The 20,786-nt window shown below is 48.1% G+C and overlaps 3 protein-coding genes across 4 annotated transcripts; 2 read left to right on the top strand and 1 right to left on the bottom strand.

Moving 5' to 3' along the window:
- Positions 1-931: 931 nt before the first annotated feature.
- LOC120666365 (rho GTPase-activating protein 2-like) lies at positions 932-3,458 on the bottom strand. The gene is made up of 5 exons (XM_039946192.1): positions 3,088-3,458; positions 2,342-2,462; positions 2,129-2,248; positions 1,775-2,005; positions 932-1,641 (listed from the first exon to the last, which is right to left on the bottom strand). The coding sequence occupies exons 1-5, from the start codon at positions 3,456-3,458 to the stop codon at positions 1,141-1,143; spliced, it is 1,344 nt and encodes a 447-aa protein (XP_039802126.1). The 3' UTR covers positions 932-1,140.
- Positions 3,459-6,620: 3,162 nt separating this feature from the next.
- On the top strand, positions 6,621-9,559 carry LOC120666364 (60S ribosomal protein L6, mitochondrial-like). Of its 2 annotated transcripts, XM_039946191.1 has the most exons (3): positions 6,641-6,769; positions 6,882-8,720; positions 8,930-9,559. In XM_039946191.1, exon 3 carries the CDS (start codon positions 8,963-8,965, stop codon positions 9,272-9,274), a length of 312 nt encoding a protein of 103 aa, XP_039802125.1. In that variant the 5' UTR covers positions 6,641-6,769; positions 6,882-8,720; positions 8,930-8,962; the 3' UTR covers positions 9,275-9,559. The 2 variants fall into 2 exon arrangements, 1 of the variants encoding a protein (XP_039802125.1); XR_005671679.1 differs by lacking the exon at positions 6,882-8,720 and having other exon boundaries at positions 6,621-6,769.
- A 3,517-nt stretch (positions 9,560-13,076) lies between these two features.
- Positions 13,077-20,426, top strand: LOC120666363 (peroxidase 24-like). The gene is made up of 4 exons (XM_039946190.1): positions 13,077-13,517; positions 13,618-13,818; positions 13,950-14,115; positions 19,705-20,426. Exons 1-4 carry the CDS (start codon positions 13,257-13,259, stop codon positions 20,127-20,129), a joined length of 1,053 nt encoding a protein of 350 aa, XP_039802124.1. The 5' UTR covers positions 13,077-13,256; the 3' UTR covers positions 20,130-20,426.
- Positions 20,427-20,786: the final 360 nt, after the last annotated feature.

Here is a 20,786-nt window from a genome sequence, read left to right as displayed (position 1 = left end):
GTTTCGCTCCATGGGCTTATTCGGAATGCCCAAACCAATTTTATTTAGGCCAAGGATTTGTAGATTGCTACCAAAACTTTGGCTATGCTAGCAGGACGTTTGACAACTTGGAATACTTGGAATCTAATATTTGGTAAGGGGTTAAGCTTGCTGCAAACAACACCGGGATCTGCTCTAGCTCTATTGACAGTACTACTCTTGGAGTACTTAGTTAATTTAGTGAGTTCCGACAGGTAATTCAGCGTTTAATTTTGACCATTCAGTCACGTCAGGCCCACACTGAAGGTTATACCGTGGTTGGAATGTTCTGGACACATAGAAAAGGGTTTCAGGATGAAATTCCTAACCTGGTTCAGCTTGAGATCAACAGCATGGGCGTATAGTTGTAATCCCCTCCATCCACACCCTCCTTGATGATCCCAGCAGTTTGGTCGGCCAGCTCCTGGATTCATTCCAGGAAATTGTTGCTCGTAAGAAGCCAAGAGCTGGTTTCTGTACTCAAAAAGTCTTGCCTAATACTCTAATACTCTTACAATACAGAGAATAACTGGGATCATAGTGTAATGCTATTTTTACCTTCTGATGCATTTGTATGCAGTTAGTTTGATGTTATTGTGCTTGGATATTTGCCATGATTACATGAATTATCGATGAATGTGGCGAGCAAAACGAGAGCTATTATCAGGCTTACAGTGTTCAGTATTTTGCAGTATGTTTGGATCCCTGTTCGGAATGTGGGAATTTTTCCTTGTTCTTGCTAGAAATAATGTTATCGTATCAAATTCCTGCAGAGTCCATATGAAACCTGAACCTGTGAACAGTGTTTGTTCTACAGTTACTTGACAGCTTTATATTATTCAGTGGCATGTTAAACAAAAAGGAAAAACACGCCAAGATCGCATGAGGATTAGATATAGTCACAGGCTCGTGGTATCATTAACCTGCACATGATGGTCATTTCGAAATATTGTCCCAAGATCACATGATGGTACATATCTACCCATATTCAGGGTCAGGCAAGTTTCCATCATGAATTAAACGTTTAGAATTACAACAGTTACACATTCAACCAGGTGTTGAAAAATGGATCCATTGGTCAGCAATTCACAAGATTAACCAGCTGCAAATACACAATTCCCATCATGCCATGGATTCCATTCCTTCTTCCTTCTGTAGGCCCTTGTCCACTGCTTGGTCCTCAGCTTTCAGCTCAACATCCTCCATGGCCATCACCTGCGAGTTCATTTCACGTTGTTGTCTTGCACTTTCCTCTGGTCTGTCCACTTCAATATCGTGCTCCAGCCTACGAGGGGACCCTTCTTCAACCTCGCTCAGATGATCATCGATTTCTTGCTCAATGTCAAAACAGGTGTTGTACCTCATGAGGTAATCGGCATGTCTCCCGGACTTGCTGATCTGGCTATGCATGTCACTCAGCTCACAGCTCCTATGCATGTCCTGCTCACTGTTGTAGGAGCATTCAGCTACGTCATGCCGGCTGGATGACCCTGGAGAGGAGTATGGAGAGCACTCCCCTCCGGTGGCTGCATCATCGCGCTCCCGGAGTGTCCTCAGGATCAATGTCTTGAGAAAGTTCATGACTTGGACAGCATGCATCAGGGCCGTCAATGGATCTGACATCTAGCAATAGAACAGAAAGGCAATTTAGCTGCTGAAGTCATGACAATTTACAGATTGCTCGCGTTTTTGTTGTATGGGAAGTAAATGTGCATAAAGATCACCTCCTATCCTGCAAGAATAGTGCGGAAATTACCTGTGTCATGTTGGGCGCAAATACCATGGCTATGTTCCTAGCATTCATCTTGTTGAGCTCTTCCTCTTCGACAACATCAGACATGAGCTCAATAGCCCAATTGAGGAGTGCTGCCGGAGTGGGGCGCAATAGCGTCACAAGGTCAAGGAACTCCCCTTCAGAATTGCACTGCAGCACTTGCTCAGGGGAGAGGCCGTCGAGCACACCTTCCAGAAGTTCCCTGAACCATGCCTGTACAATTTACATGTACACAAGTTTCAGTCCTCTTCCCCTTCATCCATCAACCACAGTAGGTGATTTACATTGTAGCTGAAACAAAGTTTGGTAGTTGTTTCAGGCTGACAGATGTCATACCTTAATCAGGCTGGCCAAACAGTGAACATCAATGTCCTGTGGCACAACTCCTTTGTTTAGCTGGTCCCTCACGTGCTCCTCTTGGTCATTCTCTGGATTAATGCGAAATATCCCCTCGGCCTGAAAATGGAATGTTAGTACGAGCAAGTCGAGGTTCATCCATTCATGACACATAACAAACAGTCAGAATGCATATTTATCATGGATGATCACCTTCAGGCCCCCCCGGGCATACAGCCTCTCTTGCATGAGCAGCAATATAGTGGGAACCGAATTGCCCTTGGCATCATAGGTGCATTGCATTGATTCAGCTGAGACACCGAAAACACTGGCGCTGCAGAAAACAAATGTAAACAAGTTTTCTAGATCATAAGTCACGAGTTGATCAGTCCAAATGTTGAATCTTGGGGAAAATCATATAGCAAAACAAAATTCAAACTTGTTACAGTGTGTAGCTGATTGGGATGAATGGTTCAGGAACTAGAATTCCATTGGGTGTGAGTTTATGCTGATGTAATTGCACAAAAAGTACTTGTACGAGTTATCATATAGCTAACCACAATCTTATAATTCTACAAACCAGCGCACGCGAAACAGGAATGACATAAATCAACGGAGCTCGGTGAAACGTTCACATTAAGCTTATGAAAGTTCAAAAACTGTGTGGATCCAGGGCACCTAGGTGCAGCGACTGAAGTTGCTCTAGTTATCTGAACTCTGAAGAAACTGCACCCTCAGACAAGAGCCGCTTCAGTTATCTGAAATCTGAAGAAACTGCACCCTCGGACAAGAGCCGCTTCAGATTGGGGGGAACACTTGGACTCAGTAACCACCCTTTGAAAAGAAATTTCAAAACTTTCACCAAGGTACCCTACCCGGAAGCTTTGATTTTGAAATCCCTTAGCGACGGGTGGAGGAATGGGGAAGAGGAGGTGGCAGCGGCGGCGGCGGTTGCTCACCTGGCGCTGGGCACGCGGCACGGCATCTCGTCCTCGAACTCGACGGGTAGGCCGAGGAAGCCGTGGAAGCGGTCGAAGGTGACGTGCGCGACGTGGCGGACGTCCGTGGGCCAGCCGATCTCCATCTCCCGCAGCTCCGCCGCCGCCGCCGCGTCCTCCAGTACGCCCTCCTCCGCCGCCCACCCTGCTCCGCCCCCGGCGGCCACGCGCTCCACCCGGCACGCCACCACGGAGCGCCGCACGGCCGCGAGCAGCAGCTCCAGCACCGCAGCCCGCCGCCGCCGCTTCTCCTCCCCACCCCCGCCGCCGGAGCTCCGCTTCCCCACGCCGCCCTTGCACCCCGCGCTGGAGACCACCACCACACCCGTCATCCCCCCCCCCCCCCCCCCCCCTCACTTCCCCCCCTCCTCCGGCCGCCTCACGCCGCAACAGAGGCGGCGGGCATGGACCTCGCCCCCACGTTCCCTCCCTCTCCCCGGACGCCCCCAAAATCTCGCCGCCGACACACAGATCGGAGCTGCCTCTTTCCTTGTGTACTAGTTGTGTGCGTCGCGGGAGGAGTTTTCCGAGAGAACCCAAGCAAAAGCAATGGCTCCTCTCTCTCTCTCTCTACTCTGCTCCTTGAAGGCAGCAGCAGCTGCTGAGCCTGAGCGCCGTCAGCGAGGAGGAGCATTAATGAGGGGGGGGGGTAAGAGAGGACGAGCAGGCTGAAGTGCAAATACTTTCGAACAGGGAGGGGGCGAGGCGCAAAATGCAACTAACGGAGGCCTTTTACGCCGCAGAGACCCAGCAGAATAAAAGCGACGACGACAGTGCTGTACCGTTATTCATATTTAAAAGACTAGCAAAGATTCACGTGCAGCATAGACCTCTCCGGGTGGAGGTGGGTATGACGGTGGCATTCCCGGCGGGTGGTGAGAAAAAACAATTACATTTTTTTAGTTAAAAAACAATTACATTTTGGTAGAAACACTCGTGATTTTTATGGGTCTACATCCCCTCCTACCTCCTCTCCACCTGACAGGTGGGTCATGTACGACACGCTCATACATATTAACATAGTAATTAAAATTCCTTAAAGAATAAATACATCATTATTTTCAAAGTATATCGTGTCGATTTCACAGTAATCATATACTCAAAGCCAAGTATGTGCACCAAACCTGAAATGCTCAAAGCCAAACAGGTAGCAGCAATAAAATGAATACAGTACATAAGATAAGTAGATTACTAATCTGAATAGCTCGTTGCTACTCTTATTTTAGTTTTTCTATTCCAGATTTTGCTATACTAATCGCGAGCTGCTGTTCTTATTTCCATGCGATGGTTGAATAATTGTTGAACTTCCAAAGCAAGGGAAGAAAAGTGGCTACATGAAAAAAAATGATATAATGTAGAACATACATGTTTGATTTAGGAAATTGACCAGAATCGTTTGCTCGTCTATTGAACTGATAGACAAGATATAGTCACACCGCAGTCTCCTTGTTGCTCATGGCTTTGCCGCACATCATCTAACTGGCAGCTGTAGCTATGCCAAATTCCTCTAGCACGAACACAACCAAAACCAACTCCGACGAACACCGCAACAGGCCACCAGAAGGCTGCACATCGCTGCTCGCTGCCGAGATGCAGAACTCGATCCGTCCTACTACAGCCAGATGCGGGGATTCCGCGATTTGCCGCTACCAGCGCCGCCAATACACATCGCCGCCACCGCTTCTCCTCCAACCGGGAAGGGGCTGCCTCGCGTTTGCTTCAGTGGAGGGGATGGGAGCGGGGTAGGGTAGGGCGGCGCGGACAAATAAGGGGAGGGGAGGAGTGCGGCGGCGAAGGGAGGAAAAAGAGGACGCGTGGTTGACCTGGACTCGATCTTGACAGGGTGGGCGCTGATAGGCGGGTCCGGTTTGAGGGGTACAGTGGGCCCGATTTAGATCTGAAACGTTTTCAATTATTTTCGATGAATATAGTATAGATATGGTTCGGGCTGGCCATTCGGGACCTCGGTTCCTACTAAATTTCGGTTCATTTTCTAGAAACAGATTGGTTCTTTTTACCAGCAAGAACCGAGAAAGTTCGGTTTCGATTAGTTCGGTTCGATACCGGTACTAACCGAACTGCCGTGGAGAAAGGACCATCCGCTGTCGCCCCGTCCATGGATGCGCCGCGGCGCCGTCGATCCGCACTTGCAGGCACGCGTAGCCCGTGGATGCGCCACCGCGCCGTCGATTTAGGGCCACTTGTTGTCGCCCGTGGATGCGCCGCCGCCACGGCTCGCCTCCTCGCCTGGCAGGGTCGGCGAGCGCACGAGCGATGCTGGTTGCGGGGGCGGGTGACGGGGATGGAGGCGGACGAGGTCGGGGCGGCGGCCAGAGGCTCGCAGGAGGTTGGTGCCGAGGGATGCGGCGGCTGGCGGGATCTGAGACCTGGGACGCCGGACGCTGGGCGCGGCCAATGGCTGGGACTGACGCCCGAGTGGCGAGCCGGCGTCTGGCGAGCAGCGACGTGGGGAGGGCGGCGGCGCGACGGCTCAGGTGTCGCAGCAAGGGTGGGCGCGGCCGTGCGGTGCGCCCGGCGTCGGGGTTCGGCGAGACTGGCGAGCGTCGGGATTGGGTGGAGTGCAGAGCGCTAAATCGGGATGGGGATTGGAGTTAAACCTAGGGTTCCTACTTGGCCTGTGACATTGGGCCTCATTGTCTAAGTGGGCCAAATTTCGGTTCTTCGGGGGAACCGAGACTAAGAACCGGAGAGACCGATCATGGAACGGAATAAGAACAGAACTTCTTCGGTTCCGGTTCTCGGTAAATTCGATTTGGTCCTTGTTCTTGGTTTATTTTGCCCACCCCGAGATATGTTTAACCGATTCGAAAAAGAAAACGGCATCACACTTCAGTGATGTCATTCACCATGTTCAGCGGCACTTTGTTTTTTGGCGAAGCACAAACGTTGGGAAAGTAAGAAAACAAATCGAGGCAGGAAAGTGCAATTTTTTTGTCCACAAAACTTGTTTGCTTTTCTCTTCAACATTTGGACCGGGATGAAGGGCTCCAAGTACACTGCCATCGGACCGATTCTGGCTCGGCTCGGCCCAGCCCGGCACGAAATGGTACCGAATGGACTGTGGCTTCGGAAGGCACGTGGGTTGGGCCTCGACAGGCCGCCAACCCCAATCGCGCGACGCACATTTTGCACCACGGGCCGAGCCAGTGTCGGGCCGCACATTTGGACCCCCACCGAGCCCATGACGGAGGGAGAGGCCTTAGCAGCCCTAACCATTTCCCTCTTCTCCCCTGGCGCAATTGTATTTGCAAAGATCATTACAGTTTAGTCAGTAGAGTCTCTTATTTTACGCCCTCTGTTACCCGGACACGGCTGGGACCCCACGTATCACGTACGTATCAGACACGGATACGGCGGCGATACGGCGTGGATACGCATACGCACCCGTGGAGTATCGGGGAAAAAGAAAATCACGAAAAAATCGCTACATGGGCCGGACACGCATCTGCACGATTTTGGGACACGGCCCAGCCCACGAAGCAGCTCAGCCTCCTTGTCCCAGCCCCCCACGGCCACGCACAGCTCTCTCGCACTCCACGGCCGCACGCAGGCGCCGCCGTTCGCCGTCGCCGGCGACGAGCTGCAGCCCGCCGGCAAGGAGGGGCGCCGTCTGCAATCTCTGGTGAGTTTCCCCTTTCCCGTTCTCGCCGTCCTCTCTTATTTCCTCCTCCCCATCCCCCATGGCCCGATCTGGAGATCTCAGACCTGTCCTTGGCTCTTGCTTTCTTCTGTAGATGGCTACATCTAGCAATGCTAGTGCTACTGCTGGAGGTGCTAGCTAGCGCATGTGCTAGTGGTAGTGTAGGATCTGCATGACTGCATCCACGATTGGTATAAAAGGCTCCACTGTGGACTCATGTTAAGATTATAGATAAGCCTAAAACAGGAGGCGGAAATGTTCTCTGCAAATGCAAGTTTTGCTCATTGGAGAAGTTTACTAGCTACACTAGAGTTGAGGCTCACTTGCTGCACAAGTCAGGAAAGGGGCACTAGTAGTTTCCTAGATTTAACTATATTTGTTATGTACTGATTGCTATTTGCCTATGTTGAACTTTGATTTCTTATTGCTGTGAACTTTGATATGCATTGTTCATTATTTATTTTTATTTATTTTTTAAAAATTCTGAAACGTATCCACGTATCGGAGTTTTTTTTGGGAAACTGCCGTATCGGCCTCGATACTGATACGTGTATCTGTATCTGTGTAACATAAAACTGCGTGTGCTTTGATTGATGAATAGTTTCTATATTGCTATGACATGGTAAGTTATAATAGTTCCTGTGTGTTCTTTGATTGATGAATAGTTTCTATATTGCTATGACATGTTAAGTTATAGTAGTTCCTGTGTGTTCTTTGATTGATGAACAGATGATGCTATATTTGCAGGCACATAACGGTGCATTTTGATCTAATTAAAGCACAAGTTTTCTTCAGCAGCTAGCCATTATCTGTTGCCTGCCTTTATAAGCATTCAACTAGTGAGCAGCTAGCCATTTTGTCTATGCATAGCTGCATTTAAAAATATTAATATGGCATTATGGATTGTTGAAGAACAGTATTACTGAAACTTAGACGTATGCTACTTTTCTGGAGGTGCTACCATTGCTGCTGTTCACAGGTTTCAGTCCTACATATATAAAATGGAGATATTATGACATTCCTAGTTGACCTTCAGTTTGAGTGCCATTGCTGTTTACAGTTTCAGTGTATTCAGTTTGTTATATAAAAATGATGTCTACAGTAGTGCCATTGATGTTTATGATCTGATCAAAGATTTGTTGCCTGCCTATGTTAGCATTCAGTTTTTTTTTTGGTTGCCGATCTCTTATCTATAGTTCTGTGTGACCTTTCGTAGTTCTTTTTTTGAAGCATATTATTGAGTGCAGCTTGATCCGATCAAATGGTTGTGTTACTTTTTTTATCTGGATTTGTGGTAGAGAAAATGTCCCAAGCAACATAAATAATTTAGCATGATTAAAATATCTGTCACAGAATTCGGTTGTGGTTTGGATGGATTAAGAACGTTGCTATAGAATTTAGCACGGGTAAGCTTACCAGGTTTAACCATATATAGCTATCCATCCTAATCCTTGCAACCAAACATGAGATGGGATCATCCTATCCCTTCTTATCCCTCCAACCAAACAAAAAACAGCGATGAACCCAACCCTCCAACCAAACATGAGATAGGATCATTTGATCCTTGAAAAGAAGGATGATCCTATCCCATCCCACGTTGACTCCCAACCAAACACATCCTTAGTTCCAACTAGAACCTTTACAAAGCTACTATACTGTTGCTAGATTGTTACTTGGCTAGCTAGCTTACAGTTTGTTGGTATTGTTACCCCTATTTGCTGTAGTTACAACTTCGTCTGGTTTACAACTTGCCTTCAATTTGTGCTTTGGATAGTTAGAGAAGGTTGTGTAATCTGTAGTGTTTTACAGCTATCATTCATCGGCACACACTCACAGGCCTTGTGAAACATTGCAACCTCTTCAGTGTTTGAGTGACAATTGAGGATCTTTTTCTGCTCTCCACAAACAAGAAAAATACTATGTGATGTTCCAGGTTATTTAACGCTCAGTATGTTGCAGTGTTCTGTAGGCATTTCATTCAAATACAAATCATTATACCATTCACATTCCATCATCTTTAAGTGTTCTTCAATTTTTTACTGTTCTGATGAGAACCCTCCAATTCCATCATCTTTATGTGTTCTTCAATTTTTTACTGTTCTGATGAGAACCCTCTACTCTCCCTTTTTTTCTTTGTTAAAGGTGACTCAGCACTAAACACTCTACTGTCGAACAATGGAAGCCAAGTTCTTCCGGTTTCTGAAGCACGTGGGGGTCGGTTTCAAAGCGAGGTCAGAGAGCCAAGGCCGTGAGCTGTTCCTGAAACTGGGCTACAGCCACGAGGTGCAGTTCACTGCCCCGCCCGCCGTCCGTGTCTTCTGCTTCAAGCCCAACATAATCTGCTGCACCGGCATTGACAAGCACAGGGTTCACCAGTTTGCTGGTGCCGTCCGGAGCTGCAAACCCCCAGAGGTGTACAAGGGGAAGGGCGTACTGTACATCGACGAGGTCATCAAGCTGAAGCCAGGGAAGAAGCAAAAGAAGTGACAGCGGGATGGTGTTGTAACATTATACTTGGCTTTTAGCCTCTTGAGATCTGTTCTGCTGCGCATTCGTAGCGATGCGTGTTTGATGTGATTTCTTGTGCTAGGCAGATCAGCATTGTCCCAGATTTGCCTCTGTGTAGTGTCAGGCAATGCAATGTACGTGAGGCGTGTAATGGTGTTGTATGACCATGAATAGGAATAAAGCTGCCAGTTAAAATTTTGTTGATGGCAAGCTGGAACCTTACTGAGTTTGGATTTCAGTAATATTGGAATGTTTCCTTCCAAACTACCCGCAAAAAAAAAGAGGTTCCAAACTAAAGTCTTGGGTACTGGTGTTGGGAACCTGATGCATGCCATTAATTATTAATTATTAAATATTATTCAGACTGTATAATATGTTTTTTTATTATACCACAAATTTATCCAACTCATGCACATCTGTTGTAAGTTCTTTTTTTTTTTTGAGGGAACTGTAGGGGCAAGCCCCTACAGGAAAGAATATATTAAAAATAAAGGAAAGTTACAAATCTGTTGTAAGTTGTAACCACTATGTATATGTTCATCCATTGCACTACCAGACGCGTACCCTCAGTGCTACAATCGTAACAGGATTACAGGAACATGATCATGCACCTGTGAGTTGTGAACATGATTTTAAACTAATCCAGACCGAAGGTCCTTAGTCTTAGACGACTCCTAATTGAAGATTAGATTGAAAAATCATTGAGCTGCTCTTTCCCAACGTTTACTCTATTTTTAAAGAACCTTTTTATTTAGTTCATGGATTATTATTCCCGTATAAGAGCTGCTGTTTTTTACGACCGGTCTCTTGCTCTATCGGCCGGAGCGGACGGATGGACCGAGTCTTCGGTGACACGTGTACCCTCAACTTGGTACACGCAGGCACGTCACGTGGCACTCATGCAATTGCCTCTCGACCCTCGCTGCCACGTGGACGCAGACGTGGCGTGCCAGGGGATACAAAAGCCGGCAGAAGTTTGGCTTTGGCACGGCGTCCATCACGCAAACTAGTAGCCATGGAGGCGCAGGCCAAGGCACCGGCGACCGCGAGCGGCAAGGACCCGCCGGGGGCAGCGGAGGCGAGCGAGCGCGTGGAGGGCGGAGGGGACGGCGCCAGCCGGAGCACGGCGAAGCGGGAGGCCGAGCAGGCGGCGGCGGAGGGCGGCGCCAGCAAGCCGCTGCCGCAGCCGCGCGACGTGTACAACGAGCAGCTGGAGCGGCTGTGATGAGCGGAGCGGGTACGGTGCTTGCCGCCGCAGCCATGGACCGAGCTCGCTCGCTCCATCACAGATCCTCCTCTTCCCCAATCCCCACTCTGCTCCTTTGATCTTTTCTCCTTAATTAGTCCCTAAACTAGTGTTGTAATTTTGTTGCAACGTACATAGTAGCAGGGTTTAGTTTGTACTAGGCGTATGTTCTGCCATAAGGACTGAAGTTTGCTCTCGATCACGGTACCTGTACTGTACTCCGGGACAAAGCACGAAACCACCATTCCATTCGCTGCATGTATACTGATGTAACAGGAAGCAGCACTGATCACTGATGGATGTTTTGGGCCTGTTGTCCCTCTACGACGCCGATCGATCTCGAGGTCGAGGAATCACCTTAATCATTGATGCATGGATGGATGATGGATCAACCGATGCTTGATGCCTCCGTTCCTGGACAGACCCGCGCCATCGGTCTAGAAGGTAGTGTGCGCTGTGCAGTCAAAGCTCTCTTTGGCGTGGCTTCACCGGGGACGGCTTCAGCTTCATGTTTGGCCGGGCTCTGCCAGCTTCAGCTCCAGCACTCTAGCAGTACTAGAACAAAAAAAAACTAGGCAGGAGCTCTGCCGATTAAGAAGGGAAGCAAGCAGAGTTTAACAATTAATCCAGATTAGATTACATAAAAAATAGAAACTAGCAGACGATAGGCGTGCCGCAAGCCACCACCCTCAGGTTAAGTTCCTCCTTGATCAACCTGATGTGGCTGCACCCTTTGCTGCTCGAAAATCCTCTGATTCCTCTCCTTCCGTAGATTCCTGGTGGTGTTACATTAAAATGGTTTCAGCCTTTCAGGAGTAATAACTATTGGACTATTGTGCTGGTCTTACGCAATTAGTTACGCTTATACTAAATTCTTTCCATAAAAGTATTTTCTAAGTTGGTAGTTTTCATTACTTCTATTACTTTGTGGTAGAAAAAGGCAGCAGAACTATACAACTTTAAGCATCTTGGCTTTGATGGTATATTGATATATCATCAACAGGTACACAACAGTCAATGTAAATTTACATATAGTACCAAACTTAGATGACCTTAATTAGGCCCTGTTTGGATCCCAACTTTTTTCAGAAGTCCCTATCACATCAAAAAGAATCTTACTATTTTATAGTATTAAATAAAATCTGTTTATAAATGTTTTTTGACAGCTGAGTGCTTTTTCGCGAGACGAATCTAATGAGCCTAATTAATTCATAATTTGCTACAGTGATGCTACAATAACCATTCGCTAATCATGGATTAAGATACCTCATTAGATTCATCTCGCAGTTTAGCCCCAGGGTTCTACAGTTAGTTTTATAATTAATATTTATTTAATACTTCTAAATACTAAAAAGTCCCTGGGACTTTTTTAAGTCTCTATTCCAAAACACCCCCTTAGCTGGTGGCCAATCTTTTCAGCTCGCATTCAGGAAAGGGGGAAAGCTACGGCTCCTCGGCGTCTTTTAATTTGGCATGCACTTGACAAATTTTTGTGTGTCGAAGCTGTTGTGCCAACCGTACCCTCTCTTGTTCGCTTGCCATGTTGTCCATTATATTGGAAGGAGCCAGAGCCAGAGCCAGGATGGCTAATTTGGCTGCACATTTGTGTGCACCAAACAGTACGCACCTACCTAGGTTAATGGTCTTGTATGAGTCTGGTAGAAGGCACCAATTTTGGTGGAGCGTGGAAAACCCCTTGAAAATAAATTAAACGCATGGATATATAAGCTTTTATTTTATTACTACTTTTAAAACAAACCATACATTTATATATAGATCGATTTGCTGTTAAGCATTTCACGTTAAAAAATTCATATACTAGTTATAACTAACCTCAACACGTAAGCACAGTGACGAAATAGCAGCATGATAAGTAATGTTGATCCTGATTTCTTTTTTTCTTTTGTCCCCTCTTCGTTGTTCCTGGCCCTTCTCAATTTTTCATGTGCTACAGTAACTTCGAACGTTTGGTCACTAATTAGGAGTATTAAATGTGGATAACTGATAAAATGCATTCCATAATCCCTGGGTGAAAATCGCGAGACGAATCTAATAAACCTAATTATGCAATGATTAGATAATATTGTGCTATAGTAAACAATCTCTAATGATGGATTAATTAGGCTTAATAGAATCGTCTCGCAATTTCCTGTCCATTCGTGTAATTAGTTTTATAATTAATCTATGTTTAATACTTCTAATTAGTGTTGCAAACGTTGCCAAAAAAATTTGTCCAAATTTTTTTGCTAACTAAACAGGCTCTGTCAGATACATCTTTTTGGCCGAAAGGGATGGTATAATTCATTTTTATGCTTCTTGTTTCTTAATAATGTGGATGGCTCTTAATGCTTGCGTTGAATAGGAGCACATTGTAGCTTTATTGAGTGAAAAAACAAACTTCTCTTTTAAAATTGGTTTGATGGTTCAACATTCTGCGAATTATCATTCGGCGCTGAAATTGGTTTGATGGCTTCAATTCATATGTATAGCTTCACTGAAAAAATAAGCCATAGTTTCTTATGAAAACAGTTTGATGGTTCAACATGTTGATTATAATATGTCCTACGTGGACTGGCTGATTTGGCGCTAACACAAATCGCCCTCCACGCAATTATATAACCTACTAGGCTTCCATTCCATTCCATCACTCGATCGACACATCCACTCGATCGCTCTCTCACTCACGTCACGGCTCACGGGTCGCCGTCGATCGATATGGCTCGGTGCTGCAGCGGCATGACGAGTCCGACGTCGTCGTCGGTGCCGCCGGCGCTGCTCGTGGCGGCGACGCTGCTGCTGCTGCTGGCGGGCGGCTGCCACGTGCACGGCGCGCCGCTGAAGGCGCACTTCTACCGGCGCAGCTGCCCGGCGGCGGAGGCGGTGGTGCGCGACATCGTGCTGGCCAGCGTCGCCGCCGACCCCGCCGCGCTGCCCGCCAAGCTGCTCCGCCTCTTCTTCCACGACTGCTTCGTCAGAGTAAGAGGTCTCCGGCGGACGAGCTGCGTTCGCCGGCCATCTGAATCATGATGCATTGCATGCAGAGCATCCATCTAAAATCCAATCCGGGCCGCCGCAGGGGTGCGACGCGTCGGTGCTGATCGACTCGACGCCGGGCAGCGGCAGCGCGGCGGCGGAGAAGGACGCGGCGCCGAACGCGTCGCTGGGCGGGTTCGACGTGATCGACACCGCCAAGGCCGTGCTGGAGGCCGTGTGCCCCGGCACCGTCTCCTGCGCCGACATCGTCGCGCTCGCCGCCCGGGACGCCGTCTCCTTCCAAGTAAACCATATATACATCATCTCGCCCGCTCGCTGGCGCCCCTGTCGGCTGTCGCCGCCGGCCGGCCGCCATGTGTGATCGATGACCGCGCGCGAGCGCGATGGAGCTCACCCTCGTGGCGTGGCGTGCAGTTCGGGCGGGACCTGTGGGACGTGCAGCTGGGGCGGCGCGACGGCGTGGTGTCGCGGGCGTCGGAGGCGAGGGCGAGCATCCCCTCGCCGTCGGGCAACTTCACCGCCCTCGAGGCCAACTTCGCCGCCAAGGGCCTCGATGTCAAGGACCTCGTCATCCTCTCCGGTGAGCGCTGTAGTGTATGATGATCTGGCTTGCGTACGTACGTGTGCACACCAGCCGATCCACCACCGGCGGCGGCTCGGAGTTCGACGCACAACGGCACAAGACGTCAAACTCTGCAGTCGCTTAGCTTGCCGCACGCGTCACGCACTCACGCACAGAACGAACTGATTAAACATTAAAATGTTGGAAAAAAAAACTAAAGGATCATGAGCACAGTGCACACACTTGATGATGATGCGTGACCTAGGGAGAGAGGATGGCCCGGCCGGTCGCCGCCGCGCGAGCACGACACATGCGCCGCGACGGCGACGGTGGCCGGACGACGCGACGACGACCGGCCGCGCCGCGCACGTACGAACGCATGACGGGTGACTACTGGTGATAGCTACGCGCCTTCGATCATCTGCAGGTGGATGGCATGGGAGGCCAAGTGTTAGCGCGACAGGGACGGGGCAACCACCGCGCGCACCCAACGCAGCGGACGGTGTCGGTGCACCGGCGCGTGCATGCGTGGCCGTCCGTTGCTGATAAGCTAGCTAGCTAGCTGCCTCTCACACAGTCACTAGCTACAGCTACAGTGCACTCTTGCCATGGATTACTGATAATCTAGCTCTCGTAATTAGGAGGTCGATCACGGGTTCGAGTTAATGACTGGAGTAAGGGAGATATTGACAGTAAGAAAGGATGTAGTAAAACATAAAAAATCGAGCTAGGTACTGCTCTTTGTTTTTCAACTGGATATCGTGAAAACCGGGGGGGGGGGGTTCCAGATGATTTATATAGTATCTAGTTCAGCTTTATTTGTCAAAAGATGGTAAGAAATTTTCAGCTAATTTACTGAATATATGAAATAAACACATTTGAAAGCAAGGGAGAAACAGATCGAGGGGGAGAGCTCATGCATGTATGTAGATCTTTTTAAAAAGAATGGGGTTTCAATAATGCAAGTTCCCCTGGCCTGTGTCCTGCTGGCTCTATCACTAGAACTATTTCAAATATAAGGCTCTGTTTAGTTTCCAAAAATTTTCCATAGTGTCAATCACATCGAATCTTTGGACACATGCATGGGGCATTAAATGTAATTGAAAAATAACTAATTATATAGTTTAACTGTAAATGACAAGATGAATCTTTTAAGCCTAATTAATTTAAGATTATATATTAATTGCCAAATAACAACGAAAGTGCTATAGTATCAAAATCCAAAAAATTTCGCGAACTAAACACAGCCTTAGTGCATTATGCGTGCCATATGTGTATCACGAAGGTGAACTAAACACAGCAGGTTTTTAGTTTTGTCATATCATATTATCCATATATTCCAAGTCAAAAGCAAACTCGAGCTTTCCCCTTGAATTTAACAAAGGGCACTATGGCAATGCCATGCATCAGACCCCCTGATTAGCATCATGTACTCCGTCCAATCATGGGACAGTGACATTCTGGATCGGACGGTGTTGCCTTGAATGGATATCATTGTGTAGTCATTAATCTACCAGGAGTGGTACACTTTATTTATGCCTGTCATGTGGCATGCATGTTCAAATCTATGCGTGTATATAGGAGCCACTGATGAAGAAGAAGATCACTGGAACGGCTAAGAATGCATCACCGTGCAGTGCATGGAAATCATCACCATCTATCACTATACGTCTATACCAACCAGTAGGCAGGCAGGTAGCATTTAGCAATCGAAGGAGATGTGGCGGCTAGCTGGGCCTGCTTTACCAGCGGTGGTTGGGGATCACTCACGAGTCAGAAAATCAATCTCTCTCTCTCTCTCTCTCTCTCTCTCTCTCTCTCTCTCTCTCTCTCTCTCTCTCTCTCTCTCTCTCTCTCTCTCTCTAACACTCACAGTCACTAGCTAGCTACAGCTACACACACAGTGTCTGTCAATACTCAATACTACTAGCTAATTAACACTATGCCTTGGATTACTGATAAGCTAGCTCTCGTAAATTAATTAGGAGGTCACGGGTAGCAGTGATACCAGCTAGGTTTGAGATTGACTTTGTCAATTCATCGAGTAAATTGAAGGGGGGAGGGAAGCAAAGGATAAAATCAACGTGCCGCCGTTTGTTTCAGCTAGATACCCTGAAAACCTGGGGCGGGTAAGATTTCAGTTTCTTGGACCATTACATTTTCCATCTGACAGATCATGCATTACCACTGCAGTTTGAGTTATATCCAGTTCGGCTTGAAAAGATCAGAAATTTTCAGCTAATTTACTGAATATGAATTAAACACATTAGAAACAAAGGAAGGAACATGTCTTGCTGGACGCTAACATTATTTCAAATTATATTAATGCATCATGCATGCCATATGTATCATGAAACCTGGACTGATGAGCAAGTTAATTAGTTTTCTCAGAGTATTATCCATTCCAAGTCAAAAGCAAACTGAGCTTTCCCCTTGAATTTAACAAAAGGTGAGCAAGTGATTGCACCCCCACCCCCGCCGCGATTAGCTAGGAAACCATACTGTGCACACAGCTCCCGAATTTGAATGCTAGCTAGGAAACCACTTTTGTATTTGTTTGAATAGAAAACTAGCCAAACCAATAAGCATACATATACATGCATGTGGACTGTCCAAATTGTGTCTAATTGTAATCTTCCAGGACCAGGAGTACACTTAATACCTGCCAACTGCCATTATTAAATTAATGAATGATCAAAGAATTGAAGCTCATAGGCGCCACTGAAGAAGAAGGTCATTGGAACGGCTAAAAAAATGCCTCACCGTGCATGCAGTGCTTGGAAATGGAATCATCATCATCACGTAGTATCACTACACCAACCAGTAGCAGGTGGCAACCGAAGGAGATGCATACGGCTAGCTGGGCCTGCTTTACCCGTACGACCAGCGGTGGTTGCCTGGTTGGGGATCTCTCTCTCTAAACCGGCGGGTAACTGCCAACAAACGCTAGCGGCCGCCACTCCTAACTAACATCCATCCATCCGTGCCCGTTCTTGCCCAGGCATTATCCGACCAGCTGCCTGTGGGCCTGTTTGGGTTTGTAGCGAAAACTACTGTAGCAAACTTTGACTAATAATTAGTTCTATTAAATGAAGACAGTTTGCAAAACTAACTTCGCAACCCTTGCACTATTTTGTGAGACGAATTTAATGAGGTCTTGGCCAGATGGTTACTGAAGCATTACTGTAGTCAATCACAGATTAGTTACCATCATTAGATTCGTCATGTAAAATTGCACTCATCTGTGAAAATTTTTTACAAATAGACTTCATTTATTACTGCATACATGCAAGATTTCTTTTGTAGCCGTGCTGTTTGTTCCCTGCTGAGGCCTGAGCTAGCTGTTAATGCCCATGATTGCTCTGTCATTAACTCATTACAGATGATTTGATCGAGGCTCCAATCAAAGGGCATGCATGCAACATGCATGCACATCCACAATAGGAAGCACCGATTTTTTTTAAATGAAAATTGTAGCCACCAATTGTTACTACCTCTCCTCTGCCACCTGGCCCGTTTGGATGACACTAGCATGAGTAGCGCAAAAAGAAATTTTATGTGCATGAAGTACTAAACGAAGTTTATTTGTAAAATCTTTTTACGGATGGGTGTAATTTTTCGCGACGAATCTAATAATGGTAATTAATCGATGATTGGCCATAAGGATGCTATAGCAACCAACCTCTAATCGTGCGGTCAAAAGCCTCATTAGATTCGTCTCGCGAAATAGCGCAGGAATTGTGGAGTTAGTTTTACAAACTGACTTTATTTAATACCTTTAATTCTTAGTCAAAATTTGTGTTACTCATGCAGCTGGAGTAACCAAACAAAGCCCTGGCATTGCCATAGTGCTGATGCTGGGCCGCGCCTGGAGATCATCGGTGGTTGGATTGCGCGAAACAGCGGCCGAACCACCGATTCCAGAGCTCAGTGTCTGCTTCAATCATCACACTTGCATTCCAGCGGTGGTTGCCTGGTTGGAGATCTCTCTCTCTAAATCGGCGGGTAACTGACTAACTGCCAACAAACGCGCCACTCCTAACTAACATCCATCCGTGCCGTGCCCGTTCTTGCCCAGGCATTATCCGACCAGCTGTCTGTACTAGCCGTGCTGTTCGTTCCCTGCTGAGGCCTGAGCTAGCTGTTCATGCCCATGACTACTCTGTCATACAGATGATTTGATCGAGGCTCCAATCAAAGGGCATGCATGCATGCACATCCACAATAGGAAGCACCGATTTTTTTAAATGAAAATTGTAGGCACCAATTGTTACTACCTCTCCTCTGCCACCTGGCATTGGCATTGTGCCGATGCTGGGCCGCGCCTGGAGATCATCGGTGGTTGGATTGCGCGAAACAGCGGCCGAACCACCGATTCCAGAGCTCAGTGTCTGCTTCAATCATCACACTTGCATTCTGTTTAACAGAGCTCTACCTAAAAAAAAAAGTATGCTCCACAAACTCCATTCCACCTTTGGGCTCCAGTCAACCTTTGGGTTTTACTACAGCAATTTCACTCCATCATGTTTGAAAAGAGCTCCACTCCACAAATCTCAGAAGCCTAGTTCCCTCTGCCCCATCGGCCCAATGTGCAAGCAGCGGCCTAACTCGGCCCATCTAAACTCCTCTCACTTTCACATGGGGCACGCTTTTAAGTTATCTTCTACCTCCCTCTCCACCCTTCCCGTTCTTCCTCCCTCCTTCCGTGTGCCACGAGGGCCCGTGCCTAGCCACCTTCCCGGCGTTAGCGTCCCGCAGCGGAGCTTGGATAGTGCCAGTGTGGCCTCCGCGTGGGTGGCGAAGCTGTCGCTGCCTGCCGTGGCGACGATGTGCGGCAGGAGCCCGGTGGACGCCATGTTGCGAAGGAGGCCGAGCACTCCCCCCTTCGAAGGAGGGCGAGCTTGGCGGCGGCAGCACCCGTGGGCTCGGTGGCTCGGTGCTTGGCCATCTGGCCGCCGGTGCCCTGCCAGATCTGAGCCGACGACAGCGTAGCTTCCAGATGTGACATCTCGATGGGGAAGGGCGGTGGCGGCAGCAAAAGAGCGTGGTGGCGGCGGGGAAGAGCGGCGGCGGGAGAGCGTGGCGCCGGCGGGGATGCCTACCACCCCGGCATTGCAAAAGGAACCGGTGCTGCAGGAGAGGAGGAGACCGTGGGGGTGCGGCATCGGAGGAGTTGCCTTTTCTATTTTTTTCATCGTGAACCGTAACCAGCGTAACCAGTGCTAGTGGGTAATTTTTTCCAACTCCATAAGTTCCAAGTTTTTGTGCTCCAGGTTTTTGGTAGAGTAGAGTGGAGCAGGTTAAGATGTTTGGACAAATTTTTGAGAAGTTGAGGTAAATTTGGTGTAACGGAGTGCTCCCAAACACCTCCAACACTTAGCTGTACTAAGCCATCTATCATAACGCAACATTTACCATCTTTTTTATGAAGAAAAATTACTGCACTTCCTTACTGTTAACGGAGGTGAAGAAAACATGTCTGGAAGGTCTGCAGGAATACAAAGTTTCAAGAGATGACTTTTTTTTTGTTAAATTTCTTCAATTCCTTTATCTGGTGATGACAAGAAAAAAAAAGATGGCTTTAACTTGGTAATGTGCCTGCTGCAGGAGCGCACACGATCGGCGTCGCCCACTGCAACACCTTCGCGGCGCGCCTCTCCGGCGGCTCCGGCCCCAACTCCGCCGCCAGCGCCGACCCGGCGCTGAACGCGGCGTACGCTGCGGAGCTCCGGGCGCGGTGCGGCCCGGCGGCGGCGTCCAACAACGCCACCGCGGTGCCCATGGACCCCGGGAGCCCCGCCCGGTTCGACGCGCACTACTTCGTCAACCTCAAGCTCGGGCGGGGCCTCTTCGCCTCCGACGCCGCGCTGCTCGCCGACCGCCGCGCGGCGGGGATGATCCACGGCCTCACCAGGCAGGAACACTTCCTCCGCGAGTTCGGGAACGCCGTCCGCAAGATGGGGCGCGTCGGCGTGCTCACCGGCGAGCACGGGGAGATCCGCCGGCACTGCAGGGCCGTCAACAGCCGCTGATGGGCATTGGTTGGACACGACCCGGCGGCCGCCGGCCGGCCGGGCTCTCGTTCGTTCTTGGAAGCTGCTGGATGTGTTACGTACTTCGCTTCGATTTTTGTTTGGTTGCAGGAGATTTTAAATATAATACGTGTAATTTATTTGGGGTGCGATTAAGTAGTTTTTTTTCTATCGAAGTCGTAATTTATTTGGAGTATATCATATATGTGGTGCCCATTGTGGAAGCACTTTTGGCGCCGTGGTGGAGTTGAGAAGGGCAATAAAAACTATATTAATTAACCCAATTCACTTGCATGATGAGCTAAAGTTGTACTGCAAAGTACTTGACTACTGCATTTCGTATATTTCATTCCACAAATGTTTTACAAATGCTCTTATTTACTTGCATTGATAATATTTTGAGGTACCATATTACAGCATTTCTGGACACTTCAGGAGCCAAACATATCTCTCTGGTGCCATATTATATTACAAACACTTTTAGCAAGAACATGAGCCTCACTAAAACTTCTACCTTAATGCTTGAAATTGAATTTCTTGAAACAAACCACTCCGGCCCGCAAAATCATCCAAGGGCGTCCTCGTCGGAGGGAGAGCCTGGGAGGAAGTCGTCGGTTTGGGACTCCGCACTGCGATCACTTCTCTCTCTCTCGACGC

This window comes from Panicum virgatum, chromosome 3N, assembly GCF_016808335.1.
Source record: "Panicum virgatum strain AP13 chromosome 3N, P.virgatum_v5, whole genome shotgun sequence".
NCBI classification, from domain to species: domain Eukaryota; kingdom Viridiplantae; phylum Streptophyta; class Magnoliopsida; order Poales; family Poaceae; genus Panicum; species Panicum virgatum.
Note: the sequence above shows the minus strand (reverse complement) of the source record. Positions and strands in the feature narration are given on the sequence as shown.

Excerpts from the sequence above, each read along its gene's own strand:
- LOC120666364 (XM_039946191.1), top strand. The coding sequence starts at position 8,963 with ATGGAAGCCAAGTTCTTCCGGTTTCTGAAGCACGTGGGGGTCGGTTTC.
- LOC120666365 (XM_039946192.1), bottom strand. The coding sequence starts at position 3,458 with ATGACGGGTGTGGTGGTGGTCTCCAGCGCGGGGTGCAAGGGCGGCGTG. Across the intron at positions 2,463-3,087 it reads TGCCGCGTGCCCAGCGCCAG|CGCCAGTGTTTTCGGTGTCT; the intron begins GTGAGCAACCGC and ends TGTTTTCTGCAG. Across the intron at positions 2,249-2,341 it reads ATGCCCGGGGGGGCCTGAAG|GCCGAGGGGATATTTCGCAT; the intron begins GTGATCATCCAT and ends TTCCATTTTCAG.
- LOC120666363 (XM_039946190.1), top strand. The coding sequence starts at position 13,257 with ATGGCTCGGTGCTGCAGCGGCATGACGAGTCCGACGTCGTCGTCGGTG. Across the intron at positions 13,518-13,617 it reads TCCACGACTGCTTCGTCAGA|GGGTGCGACGCGTCGGTGCT; the intron begins GTAAGAGGTCTC and ends GGGCCGCCGCAG. Across the intron at positions 13,819-13,949 it reads GGGACGCCGTCTCCTTCCAA|TTCGGGCGGGACCTGTGGGA; the intron begins GTAAACCATATA and ends CGTGGCGTGCAG.